Genomic DNA, 16,741 nt, shown 5'->3' with positions numbered 1-16,741 from the left:
ACCTCCAACTCCTGGGCTCAGGGGATCCTCCTGCCTCAGCCTTCCCAGTAGATGAGACTACAGGCATGCGCCACCGTGTCCGGCTAGATAGGTGGGTTCTGACGAGGTAAGGGAAGGGGGATGATGGCCCTGGGTAGCCAGGGAGTGGTCTGAGCATGGGGTGTGGAGAAGGAGGCAGACGGACAGAGAGAGGCGCTAAAGGAACAGCCTCTGCCCCATCAGTCATGACTGCCACTGAGGCCAAGAAGAATGGCCTGGAAATTATTTCACGTCCTGTTTATACCGCCTTCCCACAGTGGGACTTGTCTGGCAGGAGACCATCTAGAACCGAAATGAACCCATAGCAGCCCAGCCCACTCCTCAGAACAGACGACAGCTGCAGGCAGGCTCGCACCCACCTCGGGCGGACCACAGCCACGCCGCTCCTCGCGGACCTCCGCTCCAACAGCCGTTGCCCGGAGGGTGCGGACGTGGTCCACAGCTACGCCCCGACAGATGCTCCCGTTAACCGCCCATTGTTCCTTCCTCTGTACTGCACAGGCTACTGTGACCAGGGCAACACCCTGGCGTGTGACGGGTCTTCCCGAGGGCTGGTGCGTGTGCCCACGTCATGTGAAAGATCACCGGTTAGTAAAGGTGAGTGTCTTGGGAGCGTGCTCGCCTGTCCCCGAGAGCAAAGGAGGTGCCGACCTAGAAGTGGACAGGAAGGAGTCAAGAGAGGACAAGCCGGCCGTCGCGGTGGCTCACGCCTGGGATCCTAGCACTGTGGGTGGCCCAGGCAGGAGGATCGCTCAAGGTCAGGAGTTCCAGACCAGCCTGAGCAAGAGCAAGACCTGGTGTCTACTAAAAATAGAAAAAATTTGCCTGGCATGGTGGTGCATGCCTGTAGTCCCAGCTACTGGGGAGGCTGAGGCAGGAGGATTTTTTTTTTTTTTTTTTCTGAGCCAGAGTCTCGCTCTGTTGCCTGGGCTAGAGTGTCGTGGCATCAGCCCAGCTCACAGCAACCTCAAACTCCTTGGCTTAAGTGATCCTCCTGCCTCAGCCTCCCGAGTAGCTGGGACTACAGGCATGTACCACCATGCCTGGCTCATATTTTCTATATATAGTTGTTGGCCAATTAATTTCTTTCTATTTATAGTAGAGACAGGGTCTTGCTCTTGCTCAGGCTGGTTTTGAACTCCTGACCTCGAGCAATCCGCCTGCCTTGGCCTCCCAGAGTGCTAGGATTACAGGTGTGAGCCACTGCGCCCGACCAGGAGAATCTCTTGAACCCAGGAGTTTGAGGTTGCTGTGAGCTATGATGATGCCACAGCACTCTAGTCTCACTCTGTCTCAAAAAAAAAATAAATAAATAAGGCATGCTTCCAGCTGAGCAATGCAAGGAAGACAGAGGGTAGTGTCTAGTCTAGAGGAAGAGACAAAACCAAGACCAGACTGCTGACCTTCAGGTGACATGGAGAAGAGAGAAAATGGACTTGCTGGAGAAGACTCCAGGTAGCGACTAAGCCGTCGGGGCTGGAGAATCTGACTCTCTCCTGCTCTGTGCAGCCTGCCCTCCCATGCTTGTGGTTTCCAGATGGGGCCATGACCACGCTCCACCGCTTATGGCTGCGTGACCTTGGGCAAGTCACCTGAACTTCTGAGCCTCAGTTGCTTCACCTGTAAAATGGAAATAATAAGAGTAAGTACACCCTAGAATTGAAATAGCCCTGTAACACATTTACTTCACGGTAAATGGATGAAAGAAGCTATTATTGTTATCACCCACCAGTGTGTGTACAAGGGGAAAACGTCTGACTGAGTGCAGTTTGCTTAAGGAATGAAATATTTAAATGAGAAGCCAACTCTCCCTGCTTGGTCCTGGAATCATTTTCTCGAGAGCAATTCCCCATGGGAAGCATCACACAATGCTAACAATCTACTGCGAAGTCAACTCGGGGCACAGTAGCAGGCCAGCCTCGCACCATCGGGCTAAGAACTATCTTTCTATGGTCCTGCGGGGACCGCCTCACTGGGACAAAGTGCTGCACTAGGACCAGCCTCTTCTGATGTTTCTAAGGCACCATATCATTGTCTTAATTAGACTTTCTAACAACCCTGTGAGGGAGGCTGGACATTTGCTTTCATCCCATTTTAGAGATGAGAAGACTGAGGTCTGCAGAGTCAATGGCTTGCCTAGGCTAACCTGGTAGAGAAGGCGTGTGGAAGAAGGGGAGCCCTGGTCTCCCAACTCGTGGCCAAATGCTCTTTTAGGACAGGAGAAATGCCTCCCGCTACTCCGGGCACCACTTCTACCAATTAACCACTAACGAAGACGTAAAGATCAGCGTGCCAGCAGCAGTCTCCATGGTGAACTTTAGGGCCGTTATTGTATCACAGATTACTGACCCCTCTCCTCCTCTTTTTCTAAGCAACAACTGACCTTAAACCAAAGACCACCCCGAGGGAGTAGCCACAGCTCCCCAAGAGCTCTGCTGCTGCAGGCCAGCCCCAGCCGTCAGCGCCCAGCGCCAGGCACACTTGGCTCCTGCGCGGGCGGCCGTGTGTGAGCGCGTGTGCGACACGCTGGAAGGGTGTGTGTGAGCGCCTTGTCGGGGTCAGGCCCCGTGACAGAGCCAGTTGGTGTTTCTGTCCATTGCATGTTGTACTTGAACACTCCCTGGACAGATAATGAGAAAAACTAGGTTTGAGTCACTGCCTCAGTCACTGTGACCTTGTGTGAGTTACTTAATCTCTCTGACTCCCAGTTGCTCCATCTGTAAAAAGAGCCTTTTAATACTCCTGGGCTAATGAGGGGCAAATGATGAAATGCACGGAGCACGTCCTGCGCCGCGAAGGGCTCCAGCAGGTTTGCGGGAGCCGGAGAGGCTCTGGGAAGGCCACCTGCAGAGTGCAGGCTGGCTCTGTGCAGGCCTGCGGCTCAGCAGCAGGGCAGAGGAAGAGAGGAAGCTTCGCGAGGGGGAGAGACGGGGATTGGGCCGCTCCCCCCATGCTCACCGAGTGCTGCTCCAGCCCGCGTCCTGCTGCTGGGTGCAGCCGTGGACGAAAGGGACAAAGCCCTGTCCTCATGGCAATACATCCTGAGCCTGGGGAGCAGCGCAGGGCCTGCTGACACAGAGGTTAAAAGTGCAAATAGGAGTGAATACAGAAGGGGCACTAGGAAAGGGGACACAGAAAGGAGAGCCCAGGCCTGGGAGAATGGGCTTGGGCTTGCGGAAGAGGCAGGCACGGAAAACAGGCACTCGCCCCCCACCCTAGGTCGGAGGGACCAGGGGAGTCCGAGGAGGGAAAAGAATGGGTGAGGAGGTTGAGGTGATGGAGACGGGAGGCTGGCTGCGGGGAAGGTGTCCCGAGAGGGGATCCTCAGTCAAGGCTGGAGCCACGCACAGACACAAGGACAGAGACTCTCCTCGGAGGACACCCATGTCCCGCACAAGCCAGCAGGCAGCCCGCCCCCCGCGGTCCAGGTGTTTCTCCTCCTGCCTCCTCTCCCACAGGCTGCCCAATTCTCGGGGCCCTGGCTCATCCCAGGGCGCGTGGAGGGCGGAACACCTGGACCACTGCGGGCGGGTCGGGCACAGGGAAGAGAGAATCGGAGCCACCGCCGCCACCCCACTCCTGCCAGTTCTGTCAGCGCTTTCGTAGCCCGACCCTTCGCTGCCCTCTATCCAGCCCCTGGAGGGGACACCGAGCCCTGGGAAAAGCAGAAGGAGGGCAGGAGAGAGACGGCGAGGCCGAGCGAGAGACTGTCCTGGCGTGGGAATAAATACATCAAAGGCTGCTGCAGGTGGCATTGTTGGCTCCAAGCTATTCTCTCCCTTTCCCTTCTCCCTTTTCTCTTTTCCTGTATGAGGCCTGTGATTTATTCAGCAAGGGTTCAAAGTCTGTGGTTCTCTGGAGCACAACGTGCTCAGTGATGCATGTAAGGGAGGAGATCGAGGCATTGCCACTTCTAAGAAGCATGACCTTCTGGGGAAGAAAAGATAAGTGAAGTGTAGAAACTGTGACCACTCTCTGTGTTTCCATGAATTGCAGAGTAGTTATCCCACCTGCCCTGTGCCACCTTCTGGGACCTGCCCTCGACCCATGGGGGCGGCAGGTGCCAACCCACCTAGTCCTACTGCCCCTCCTTCCCCTTTCAGATTCCGGGACAATTCTGGAACCAGCTCTCCTGTCTGGCCAGGGTGAGAGCATGAGACTCCACCTCAGGCACCTGGGCTTTGATCCTTTGCAAGGGACGGGGACAACAAGAGAGCATCTGCAGGGGCCCCTGGACATGGAGGTGGCTAGGAAATGGGAACGTACAAAACTCCCTTCGGTTTATGCCCAGAAAGAAAGACGTCCAGAGCAGCGAACTCAGCAACTGCTGGTGTTTATTGGAGACCAGCCTGGGGCTGCGGGGCAGGGCGAGAGGTGGGAGAACGCTGGAGACGCGGACTGGGCCTCGACCGGCTCATCCTGGCAGCTCGGCGCGGCACGGCAGGGCCCCCTTCGCTGACGCTGCCTTGGGGCTTCACTCCGTCTGCTCTAGCCCCACTGCAGCCCGGGGCTTGGGGGGCTGGGGAAACCGGCCGGGCCGATCCAAGAAGAGCCAGGAGGGCGGAGCATTCTGGGGGGGAGCTGATTATTGACACCTGGGTATAGATGAACGTTCCCCCAGCCCGTGCCCGGGTAGCGGCTAATACCCCCCCAGCCAGTACCAGGGAACGGAGTGTCGCTACCCCACATCCCTGCAGGGTGTGGCATGGGCCTCGTTCCCCATCCAGTCCCAGGACCTCCCCCTCCCCAGGACACACCGGGACTCAGGGTCCCCCAGGGGTGACCAGACAGAACCCTGGGGATGAGAGACCAGGGTGGGCGTCGGGCGAGGACTTCTCCCTGGGCTCCTAGCGGGTTAGGACGAGGCGGCCGTGTGGACCCGGAGTCCTGCAGGAGGAGCGCGGCCTCGGCTGAGGGGCCTGCGGTGCGTGCAGGGAACTCCTCAGGCGGGGGGCCGCTGCCCAGAGGGAGGGCCGCTGCCCTGGGGAAGTACGACCGGCCTTCCGGCAGCAGTTCCCTGGGACCGTCCTCAGCTGCCAGCACCTGCCAGGGATCCTCCGAGGGCCAGGAATCCAAGGCGGGCAGCCCCCCAGGTGGAGGCCATCTCTGCACCGCCGGACGCCCCGCAGGCTGGGAGCTGCCTGGCACAGGAGCGCGGAGCTTCAGGGGAGCCCGCGCCCAATCGCTGGACCTCGGCGCGGGCTGAGGATGTTCAGAGGTGGAGGGGCCAGTCAAGGACGGGTGTCCAAACAGAGGCAACGTGGACCCCGAGTCCCGGGGAACTTTCTCCTCCACCACACTGATGCTCCGGGAGAAGAGGCCTGAGGGAAAGAGAAGATAAAGCGTTTGCTCCGTAAAATTTGGATTCAATCAAAAGACTGCACTCAAGGATCCAGAAGGCCACATGCGACCCCAAGGCCCCAGGTCCCCTACCCCTGGATATGTGGTCCCCACGCCCTCCCTTCCCTGGTTCCCTAGGAGAATTCAATGTGGCCCCTCCTGCCTTCACCCCTTCCCTTAATTTCAGTTCCCCAGGGAACCCCAGTCCCCTCCTGCCCAAGGTCGGGCACAGCCTTGCACCTGGGAGAAGAAGACAGAGCAGCAGCAGGCCCCGGGGGGCCCAGCTCCCTGCCACTCGGCCCTGCATTCTGCTCAGCTCTGAATCTCCCTGGCCCCAGACAGCTGGCCCTTTATCCTGCTGGTGGGGCGGGCAACGGCAGGAACAGGCTGGGCCGGCGGTTGTGGAGACAATAAATCTCCGCATCCCACCCTCATTCCTGATACGGTCTGTGGCAACAGGTGCACTTGAATGTCCCAGAGGAAGCTGGGCGTCTCCCCGCCTGGCGCCTTTCCTGCGCGACCCAGGCGTCCTGGCTCACAGCTCACCCTGGCTGCTAGCCCTGCCCTCCCTGGGCCCAGTCTCTGCGTGGCCTCTCTCAGCAACGGAAGCACTAGGTTCTGTTCTCTCTTTGGGATCCAGATCTTTCTCTCCCAGCACCCCCACAGCGCCTTTGCCTGGACTCCACCCTGCAGGAGTTTTGGGGTGCAGAAGTGGCCCCCTCTGAGGAGCTGCTCCTACGTGAGAGCCTGGGTCTCGGGCAAGCCCTGTTCCCGTCCGCACGAGCAGTGACCGTCGCCACAGACTTCCAGCTCCCAGCAACGCAAATGTGTTGCCTTGCCGTTTGGAGACCAGCAGCACAACCCGGGGCTCACTGGGCTGCAATCGAGGTGTCCTCAGGGCTGTTTCTTTCTGGGGCTCTAGAGGAGAACCCCTCCCTTGCCCTTTCCAGCTCCCAGAGGCCGCCACGTCCTTGGCCCGCAGTCCCACCCTAACCCTCAAAGCCAGAAACAGCAGGCTCTTCTCCCCTTGCCTCGGCCTGACCTCCTCTTCTGCTCCCACGTCCACATTTAAGTCCCCACGATTGCACTGGACCCGCCCAGATAATCTGGGATAATCTCCCCATTTTAAAAGCAGATGCCTAATAACCTTAATCCCATCTGCAACCTTAATTTCCCTTCGCCACATAACCTAACATGCTCATAGGTTCTGGGGATTAGGGTGTGGGATTCTTGGTGGCGCTGGGGTACGGACACCATTCTGCCTACCGCAGATGGCCAGGTGTGCCCCTAGAATATTAAAAAATACTGAGAGAAAGTGACTGTTTACAGATAACAGTAGAGGAGGCCAACCACGGTGGCTCACGCCTATAATCCAGCACTCTGGGAGGCCGAGGTGGGAAGATTGCTTGAACCTTGCTAACCCTAACCCTAACCCTGGAGTTCAAGACAAGCAAGAGCAAGATCCCATCTCTACTAAAAATAGAAAAATTAGCCGAGCAAGGCAGCACGTGCCTGTAGTCCCAGCTACTCAGGAGGCTGAGGCAGGAGGATCGCTTGAGCCCAGGAGTTTGAGGTTGCTGTGAACTAGGCTGATGCCACGGGACTCTCGCCTGGGCAACAGAGTGAGACTGTCTCAGAAAAAAAAGAAAGAGAGCAGTAGAGGAGGACATTTGGGTGCTATTGTCAAATGCCCATGATTTGATCATTGTTGGAGCTGGGTGATGGAAACATAGGGACTCACTAACCATCTTGTCTATTTTTAGAAATGTTTGAGTTTTTAATAAAATATTTTAGATGCCTTTGTTCTCTCCATTGCTTCCAGGAGGCCCCCAGAGGAGGCTTCCCACCTGAGGTCTGACCAGGAAGCGTTAGCTGATTTTACTGTTCCATCTCCACCCCAGGCCCTGCGAAGAAGAGTGAAGAGCTCCTCTGCAGAATGGGCCAATGGGTGGAGACCAGTGGCCTTTTTGAGTGACATCCACTGTTTACCCTGGAGCACGCCAGAGACTAGAGGAAGCCCCACATGGAGGGCGTTGCCCCTTTCCCAAAATTCCCACCCATGGAGCCTCCTCAGGCCTCGATTCCTGCCCTTGGCCACAGTCCAGGGGCCAGATGCGGGACCAAGGGTGATGCAACAGTGCTGACAGAAACAGGGCTGTTTGGAGCCATGCTGTGTCTTCAGTCAACCCTGCAGGTTGGCTCAGCTGCCCCAGGTCATTTCGAGTCACTGTTAATACATTTCTTCTGGTTCTGGACTTGGAATTTCAACAGTTCTAAATTTGGGACCAGCTAACACCATCCCATTAGAGCAAATGGGTTAGGGCTGTGCTGGGGAAGGGCTGAGTTCCTTCGCAGCCGAGCAGAGGCCTGAGAGGTGGCCTGTGCTCCGAGGTGTCACTCTTCCTACAGGGACAAGCACAGCCCACTGTGCCCTCCTTGGGGCATGAGAACAGCCTCGGCCTCAGCCGCTGCCCTGCCTGTCTCCAGGATGTAAGTGGCATGCTCCTCCAGGTCTCCCTGTCCTGCCTTCTCCACAGAGGCCACCTCCTCTTCTCCACTGGAGCGTCCCCAGGGGAAGAATCAGCGTCTGGTGGAGCAGAGCGGTGCCCTGGCTGGTGGCCGCTCTCGCACCCCTCACCCGGGAGCCACAGGTCCGCAGCTCTCGGCTGGGAGCCCTGCAGAGGCAGCAGGTGTGCGGCCGGAGAGGAACTGGGCTCTGTCCTGCCACCAGCTGGGCTTACTGATTTAGGCGGTGAGCCGCCTCGCTTGGCTGCTCTCTCTGCCCCACTCCCATCCCTGTCCTCCCCTTTCCGCCCCCAGCTCCCAGGACGGCGCCCGTGCAGATCCCGCTCAGTTGACAGGAACCCTGTCTGGGTTGCTGTGCCCCAGCCTTCCCAAGGCCTGGTGTCCCAGAAACCCAGGAGGCGGAGGCTCGAGCCTCCCAGAGAGGATGGCGTCCAGGTGAGGCACACCGACGGGAGAGGAGTCTGGGTGGCGGGAGGCACCCGTGAGGGCTCCATGCGAGGGCAGGGCAGGGCCTGGGGCTGGAGGAGGGCTGGGCACAGAACGGGCTCCCTGGAGCAGTGCAGGGAGGCTCCGGGACACCAGGTGGCCTCTGCTTTCCGGCCAGCAGGCGTTTGCTGTCCCCCTTTGTGGGAGGGGCTGTAAGGCAGCTGTGAGAGAAGTGCAGGCCAACTCACTGGTGAAAATGGGGTGCACGGGGCCTCCAGAGGAGGCGCAGGAGGGCACCACCAGGCTCTCCCAGAGAGGAGACGCAGGACTGCAAGAAGGCAGCAAGTCTGCGCTGAGCACACACAGTTTATTGAGCCGGCTGCCCAGGGCCCAGAGAGGGCAGGCGCCCTGGGTCTCCCTCACCCAGGGAAGCTCCTGAGCTTGGAGAGGAGTGGCAGCCGGGAACGGGGCTGAGATGGAGGCCTTGAGGGGAGAAGGGTGTTTGGAAACAGTGATCTCGGGGGCCTGGTGAGCTCTGCAATGGAGGTGGGGTGGAATCGGGACTGAGAGCCCAGTGGCACATAGGGTTGGTCGACCAGTTGGCAAAGAGAGGTTGGCGAAGAGTGGTCACTGTTTTCAGGTAATGGTTTGACTTTGCTTTATTTGGCAAAGAGAAGAGGAAGGGATAACTTACCAGGGCATCAGAGGGGATGGAGGAAGTAGAGCAGCAGTCTTGGGCGGGAGGAGGGAAACTGAGCTAACCTACGCCTGGGCCCTGGAGATGGGAGGTGGTGTGCGCATGTGCCCGCCCAGGCACGGGCGCAGAGCCTGACCTACGGGCGGTCCAGCGCCTCTCCCTGGGGTAAGAAAACTTCAGGGTCAGCTAGCTGGGGCCCCAGAGGCTTCACTTGGGCCAGGACATCCCGGATGGAGCGGCAGGGGATCCTTCCAGAGCTGCTAGAGCCACAGGGCTTGGCGCCAGTGGACGGATCAGGCTGGGGAGAGCCCTTGGGACCCCCAGTCAGCACCGAGGAGGAGACAGAAAGGCAAGGGTGGCCAGAGGAGCTGGACTTGCTGCCACAGGGCTGAAGGGCGATCGTACCACCTGACTGGGAGCTGGAGCTGCCACCCAAGGAGCCGGGGCCCGGGGGGGAGCAGGGCCCCGGGGAAGCGCCGCCACAGGGGTGGTGGGCAGAGCCGGAGCTGCTGGAGATGCTGGGAGTGAGGTGGACTCCAGGACCGGAGGGGGAGCAGGGCCCCTTGGAGCCCGCGGAGCCGACGCCACAGAGCCGGACCCCGCCAGCACCCACTGGCTGGAACACAATGGCAGAAGCAGCTCCCAACGGCCGGGCGCTGGAACCGGAAGAGCTGTGGCTGGGGATGATGGGGTTGCTGGAGAAGTATTTGCCCTCGGAGATGGGGGGCCCCGCTGCAAAGGAGGGGACACCGGGGGAGCCTTTGACAGGGTTCTCTTTGGTGAAGTAGCCCACAGGGTAGATTTTACCCTTGCTGTAGGTCATGCCTGGCACCAGATAGCTGTCCGAGGAGCCGCCCACCACCTCGTAGCCGCCGTGGGGCTTGTCCACAGAGGTGATGGGGGGGCAGGGCTTGCCTGGAAGGCCACCGCTGCTGCAGGGGACACCTTGAACCCCTCCGGGGCCACCAGAGCCGTGCTGCTCCACCACCACCACCACAGGCCGCTGGCCCCCTGACACTGAGTGGGAGCTGGAGATGTAGGAGCCCGAGTGCGAGACCACGGGCCCGCCGCTGCAGGGGGAGTCGGGGACGTCTGAGCTGCAGGGACGAAGGCTGGAGCTGGCGCTCTGGCCTCTGCTGCTGGACACACTGGAGCTTTGGGAGAAGGAAGAGCTTTCTCCAGACTGGGAAGAGCTTCCTGCGGGGGAAGAGTCGTCGTTGGTCGGCAGAGCAGAGCCATGCCCTGGCTGGTAGTTGACGAGCTCTGACTGAGAGCTGCCGCTTCCCGACGGGGAGGAGCCAGGTGCGCCCTGTAGACTGAAGCCGGGTCCGGATCCGGAGGAATAGCTGCTCTGGGAATATCCTGTTCCTGGCTTAAATAATGAAGATCCTGAAGAACCGCCCTGGGCGACACTGGATCCACTGGACCCACCGCTGGAGGAGCCAGAGCTGGAGCCGGAGCTGGAGCCGGAGCTGGAGCCGGAGCCACCGGAGCCGCCCTTCCCGGCGAGGCAGGGGTGGTTAGGGGAGGTGATCCGCGTGGGGTCCTTGCAGGGATCTGAGAAGGTCGCGACGCTCTTAGCCACGCTCCCTGGGAGGAAGGCAGTGGTTAGGAAGGCCCAGGAGTCTTGGCTTCTCCCCCTGCAGCCCGTCTCAGTCACCTGCCACCTGAGTTCTCCCAGGAGGAGCCCCGGGGGCGTCCAGGTGGGGAAAGGAGGGAGACCTGGCTGTCGTTGCTAAAGCACACGGAGATGGCAGAACAAGGGCAGTTCACTGCTGGGGGGCAAACTCCAGAAAAACGGAAAATGAGTCTCCGAAGTGGGAGGCCTCGAAGAGGTGCGCTGAAGACAAGAGGGAGAGAGAAGCAGCAGGAACGAATAGGACCATAAGGAGACAGAGTGGGGAAACTGAGGCTCTGAGAAGTGGGGGCATAAATCCTGAGGGAAATCATCCCAGGCCAGACCGTAGGGCCAAAGGGAAAGCAGAACATGGAGGGACGAGAGGAAGGGAAATATAAAGAAGAGAGACTCCGGGGAGACAGAAACCCGTGGCGGTGGGGCGGAAGTAGGGAAGGACACTTGGGCCTAGACCCGCCGCCGGCCCCCATGAGAGTCCACGCTTGGGCAAAGGATGGGAAGTCTGTCTGGCGTCTCAGCGCTGGCCATGGCCAGGATGTGGGGTCACCACCTGTTGCTTCAGAACCTGCCAGTACCAGTGTGACGGGAGACCACACCCTGAGCCGCCTGCTCTCGCTGGCCCAGCCCAGGGCACGGGGCGAAACCCCACGAGCCTCCGAGGCTCCTCCAGTATCAGCGTCATCTCCCCGCCCAGCCAGCGCACCCCGCCCCGCCCCACCCGGCCGCCCACCACTGCTGCTGCCTTTGCTCCCCTGGAGGGTGTGGGACCCCTGCTTCCTTGCCCGCCCCGTGCTCCCAGCCCCAGGCCCAACTTACCCCATCCTTCCTCCGCAACTCTCTGCCACCCCAAACCCTCCAGGTCCCGAGTGGCGTGGACAGAGCCACATGCACATGCTAGCAAGTCACTAAAACCTCTCTGAGCTTTAATTGGTACATTCAAAGAACTGGAATCTGCCCTGCTTTCTCACAGTGCCACTATGAAGACTGAGGTCATCTACATGGAAGATGCTTTAAAAAACACAAAGCGTTAGATGTTATGGTTTATTACGGCCACTCATCCTTGAACCCTTCACCAACAACCAGATCTCCATGATCTGCAATGTCTCCACCCTCTCCTCAAAAAGCAATTCTCTGTGTGCTTCTCCATGCCAGACCCCAGCTCTGTCCCCGCCCCTTCGCTCCTCTCCCCTCCTCTGTTCCCCCAGACACCACCCACCCACCAGACCAGGGAAGGTTGCAGAAATTCCACAAGAGCTGTAAATACTGGTGGTCAATGGCACGGATCCGGGTTCACTCAGCCCGAGGTTTGAACCCTGGCTGTATTGCCAGGGTTCAATACAGTGGTCGTGAGCCACTAATGTGTGGTCTTGAGCCAGCTAATTTCCTAGCCTCTCCAAGACTCTGTCCTCATCTGTAGAGTGGGAATAACAGATCTCTCATATGACTCGTATAATGATCAAAAGTGCTGATGTATGTATGATCAAAAGTGTCTGGTTCATAAAGGGGGCTCTAAACATGGTAGCAATTATTACTACTATTAAATGCCCAATCTTCATCGTCTAGCACTCCCCTAATAAGCATGATAACAACCACCACCACCATTTACAGAACCCTCTAGAATTTCCAAAGCACCTGTCACATACATTATTTAATTTGAGATACACAGAGAGACTAGAGCTAGGTGTTATTATAACCCCATTTTAAAGTTTCAGAAACTGAGGCTGAGATAGTTGAAGTGACTTGCCCGAGGCGACAAGGCAGTGAGCAGCAGCCCCCGTCTCAAACACCAGCCTTCAGAGCCCTGCCCTTCAAGCTTGCTGGGTCCTCTCCTGGACCCCCCCCCCCCCCGCCCTCCCACTCAGGGCCCCAGCCCTACCTGGCAGCAAGAGACCAGCCAGCAGCAGTGCCATCACCCTGCGCCCACCCACGTGCCCCATCCGGGGTGCCCAAGAGCAGCCCATCTTGGAACGGCCTTCTGACTGACAGGAGCTGGAGGACAGCCGGGCCTTTATGCCAGGGCTGGACATTCCCTGGGCAGGAGTCACTGTGGGGAGGGGAGCAGGGGCGGAGGGGGTGGGTGCCCGGGGGAAGCTGGCGTGGCGGGAGGAGCTGCAGTAATCAGCCTGGAGCACCTGCCTACTCAGCAGTGTGGGGTGCCACGGCCACAGGTCCTGCCATCCTGCCGCCTGACTGGCCTGTCCCGGCTGCTCATTGCCTAACCCGGAACCAGGCACTCTGCCCAGGCTCCCACCTCCCCCGGCTGGCCGGTGACTCCCACCCTCCTCCACTTGCAGACATGGGCATTTCAGCTTTCCCTTCTGCGCTCAGGTGCCTGCTCCAGCCTCCACCCCATCCGACCCCCAAGCCCCCATCTGCTCCTGTCCCTGGGACCCCATCACTCTGCCTCCACTTTCCTCCTTCAGGCGTGAGAGCTGCCCCCGCCCACACCCCGTCTCCCCTGCTGCCACTGCCCAAGTGCCAGGCTGGCCACACGCCTAGCATGTGAGCCCTCCCCTCTCAGAGACCGGGCGTCCGCTTCCCAGAACCAGCGCCCAGCCCTCGCTCCTGGGAGCGCCCGGGACAGCGTGGGGTGCTGGGGCCCAGGCTGGGCTGGGGACCCCTGTCAGAGCTGGTGCTGGGTACTCACAGGCCACTCGCAGCCCCTCCCCCTGGGCTGGTGACCCAGACCTCAGAGGGTGAGCAAGAGACTAATAAGGCTAATTGGGGAGGTGGCGGCCCCGGACTGGTGAGTGAGCAGGAAGCAGCAGCCCGCTCGTGCTGGGCAGAAGAGGAGGGCCGGGCCAGTGTGGCCCTTAGATGCAAGGCAGGCCCTGGTCTGCTAAGAGCGTGGTGGTGTCCCTCCCTCCTGCTTTGGCTCGGCCCCACCTCAGCCAATTAATTGCTCATTAGTATTACCAAGAGTATCAGTATCGGAGGGAGGAGCTGGGATCCGTCAACCTGTCTTCCCTTCCTCCCCCAGGCCCGGTCAGACAGCTACCTGGGGGAGCCCCTGGCGCCCTCACCCAAAGCCTTGGCTTCTAGAAGTTCCCACCCCCTCACAAAGGCAGCTCTGTCCCTGGAGCCCTTGGGCTGGTCTCTCCCACTCTCTCCTCCTGACCCGCCTGTCACTCCAGCCCAGCGCCAGGATAGGAGTGTTCCCTGTCTGCTCTGTCTGGTAAGGTAGACACTGCCACATGTGGTAGCGGAACCAACTGAGGAACTGAATTTTGAAGTTTACCTAATTTAAATGTGGATGGCCACAAGCAGCTGGCGGCTGCCATCTAGTCCAGCCCTCGGCTTGCTGGTGGCACTCAAGGAGGGTGGGAGCTTTGCGCAGTGGCAGTGTGACAGCCAGTGAGGTTTCTGCGAGGCACGGCTATTGCTAATTGAAAGATTTCCCAATGCCCCGCATGACAGTTTGCAGTGCAGTGGGCACTGGGGATTGTTGACAGTCTCTATGGACAGAGTGAAGGAAGCGGGGCTGTGGGAGTCACAGAGAGAGGAGGCGATGGGACAGCGTCCCTTGAAGAGAGCTGATATTCGGGGGAAAACAAGCAACAAAACAAAAAACAGCAGCTTCAGAATGAAGATGACATGGATTCAAGTCCCAGTTGACCCCCTGGCTCTGGGCAACTCAGCAAACCTTTCTGAACTTCAATTTCTTCATCTCTAAAATGGGCATATTTTGGCTGGGCAAGGTGGCTCACGCCTGTAATCCTAGCACTCTGGGAGGCTGAGGCGGGTGGATTGCTCCAGGTCAGGAGTTCGAAACCAACCTGAGCAAGAGCGAGACCCCGTCTCTACTATAAATAGAAAGAAATTAATTGGCCAACTAAAAATATATAGAAAAAATTAGCCGGGCATGGTGGCGCATGCCTGTAGTCCCAGCTACTCGGGAGGCTGAGGCAAGAGGATTGCTTGAGCCTAGGAGTTTGAGGTTGCTGTGAGCCAGGCTGATGCCACGGCACTCTAGCCCGAGCAACAGAGTGAGACTCTCAAAAAAATAAATAAATAAAAATAAATAAAATGGGAATATTTTATATAATTAATTTATTTTTTGGAGACAGGATCTCACTGTCACCCAGGCTAGAGTGCCGTGGTGTCATCCTAGCTACAGCAACCTCAAACTCCTGGGCTCAAGCCATCCTCCTGCCTCAGCCTCCTGAGTAGCTGGGACTACAGGCATGTCCGGCTAATTTTTTATATATATATTTTTGGATGTCCAGATAATTTCTTTCTATTTTTAGTAGAAACGAGGTCTCACTCTTTCTCAGGCTGGTCTTGAACTCCTGACCTTGAATGATCCTCCTGCCTCGGCCTCCCGGAGTACTAGGATTACAGGCGTGAGCCACTGTGTCCAGCAACAAATGGGAACATTTTAAATAATCCTGCCTTGCAAGGTTGTGTGAAGCTCAAACAGGAAATTGTCAGAAAGAGGAAATGGGACAAGGGGCACAGTCCCCCAGCACAGGCACCAGGCAAGCAGGATGGGCTCCTCCCCCCACCCCAACCCCTGCAGAGTCTCCTCTGCTCCCCTCCTGCTGCACACAGAGCAGCAGACACAAGAGTGACATGGGGATGCCATTTAAAGAGACCCTGCCCCTCTGTCCCTCCCAAGTGCCTCCCTCGGCCTCAGCCCGGCTCCCTGCAGGGAGGAGGCTGGGCCAGCAGTGGGTGTGCAGAGCCCGTGGACTGGAGCGTGGGTGGGAGAAGGCCGGGGAGCAGCGGGGCCTGTGGCTTATTCTTTTCCCACACAAGCTTCTCCGGACCGGCCAGCGGTGGCAAAGGCTGTCTTGTTTTCTTTCTCACGTTCCTGCGGCCAGCGTCAGCGCCAGCGTTTGGCCGGACAGCAGCGCTGGAGGAGGCACAGTCTCTCCCGGCCTCTGCCAGGTCTCCAGTCACCCACGCGGCTGGCAGTGTGGCCACACTCCTCCTCCCGCTGCTGTCTCCTGTCCCCGATGTCCACCCTGTCCGTCATCCTGCCTCCCTGTGCCTCCCGCGTCCTCGACTGTCCTGCCCACATCTAGGCCCTCTGAGCTCCGCCGCGCTGCCAGTTTCCTGCCGAAACCTGTCTGCCCTGCCGCGGCTTGCTCTGGTGCTCACCACCAGCCTCTCTCCCTGTGCAGGCAGGGGGCTGGAAGCTGACGGGGCTAAGGAGGAAAGGGAGGGACACGGGCTGAGTGCCCACCTTCTGTGAAGCTGCCGGTCTGGTGACGACCACAGCAGCGCAGGGGGTCTGCTGCATTCCGAAGCAACAGTCTGCCCCACCCTCCCAGCAGGTGCCCGGCACGATGGACGGACGGGCTGGCAGAAAGTGGGTGGCACGCATCCACCCTTCCCCACTCCCCACTGGAGAAAACCAGCATGAAACATGCCTTCTGTAGGCAAGAGATGGGGATACCTGCCTTGTACTATGAAGAAGGCAAGTCTCTGTCCCCTCCGGCAAGCCTGTGCTGCTGTCTTTTCTGTGCCAGGCACCGGCTCCCCTGCGTGGCTTGTGCTGTGCTTTGGGAGTTGCACTGAGGAAGAAGGTGACTGGCTCCTTGCCCTGCAGGAGCTGCAGTGCAGCTGGCACACGGCAGAGGGAAGGCTAACATGCAGAAGGGGCAGGCTTGGCTTCGAGGCGAGGGACTTTCCCTGGGCCTTGAGGAATAAATAATGCGGAGCCGGGGGCAGGCCACTGAGACTCAGGTCCCTGGCGGTGCTTCCCATACAGGTAGCATGAGCAGATGCCTTGGGCTGGTGAGGGTCACAGGTGCAGGGGAATAGTGGGTGGGAGAATGGACCGGCTGCTGGGAGCAGACTGTAGATGCCACAACACCAGACTAAAGGAACTTGGATTCTATAGAAATGGAGTAGACATAAGAGGATGCAGGGAACCGAAGGGCTTTGAATGGCCAAAGAGGAGGCTGAAGCCGGGCGTGGCGGTGGCCCACCTGCAGTCCCAGCTACTTAGGAGGCTGAGACAAGAGGATTACTTGAGCCAGGAGTTCGAGACCAGCCTGGGCAACACAGCAAAATGCCGAAAAGAGGAGGCTTGGGGCATGAGAACACCGTTACTGATTGCCCACTGTGAG

General features: G+C 58.9%; 2 protein-coding genes and 1 non-coding gene across 4 annotated transcripts; 1 reads left to right on the top strand and 2 right to left on the bottom strand.

The window, feature by feature from the left end:
• Positions 1-4,346: 4,346 nt before the first annotated feature.
• Positions 4,347-5,758, bottom strand: C5H6orf15 (chromosome 5 C6orf15 homolog). Its single transcript, XM_012740982.3, has 2 exons — positions 5,620-5,758; positions 4,347-5,360 (listed from the first exon to the last, which is right to left on the bottom strand). Exons 1-2 carry the CDS (start codon positions 5,684-5,686, stop codon positions 4,528-4,530), a joined length of 900 nt encoding a protein of 299 aa, XP_012596436.2. The 5' UTR covers positions 5,687-5,758; the 3' UTR covers positions 4,347-4,527.
• A 3,217-nt stretch (positions 5,759-8,975) lies between these two features.
• Positions 8,976-16,664, bottom strand: CDSN (corneodesmosin). 2 transcript variants are annotated; one of them, XM_076002756.1, is made up of 2 exons: positions 16,066-16,664; positions 8,976-10,614 (listed from the first exon to the last, which is right to left on the bottom strand). In XM_076002756.1, the coding sequence occupies exons 1-2, from the start codon at positions 16,374-16,376 to the stop codon at positions 9,165-9,167; spliced, it is 1,761 nt and encodes a 586-aa protein (XP_075858871.1). In that variant the 5' UTR covers positions 16,377-16,664; the 3' UTR covers positions 8,976-9,164. The 2 variants fall into 2 exon arrangements, with proteins under 2 accessions (XP_075858871.1, XP_012596601.1); XM_012741147.2 differs by lacking the exon at positions 16,066-16,664 and adding an exon at positions 12,541-12,738 and having other exon boundaries at positions 8,976-10,618.
• On the top strand, positions 13,990-14,128 carry LOC142871182 (U4 spliceosomal RNA). Its single transcript, XR_012919447.1, has one exon. It is a non-coding gene; the product is annotated as a U4 spliceosomal RNA (small nuclear RNA).
• Positions 16,665-16,741: the final 77 nt, after the last annotated feature.

The sequence above is a fragment of the Microcebus murinus genome, chromosome 5 (genome assembly GCF_040939455.1).
Source record: "Microcebus murinus isolate Inina chromosome 5, M.murinus_Inina_mat1.0, whole genome shotgun sequence".
NCBI classification, from domain to species: domain Eukaryota; kingdom Metazoa; phylum Chordata; class Mammalia; order Primates; family Cheirogaleidae; genus Microcebus; species Microcebus murinus.
Note: the sequence above shows the minus strand (reverse complement) of the source record. Positions and strands in the feature narration are given on the sequence as shown.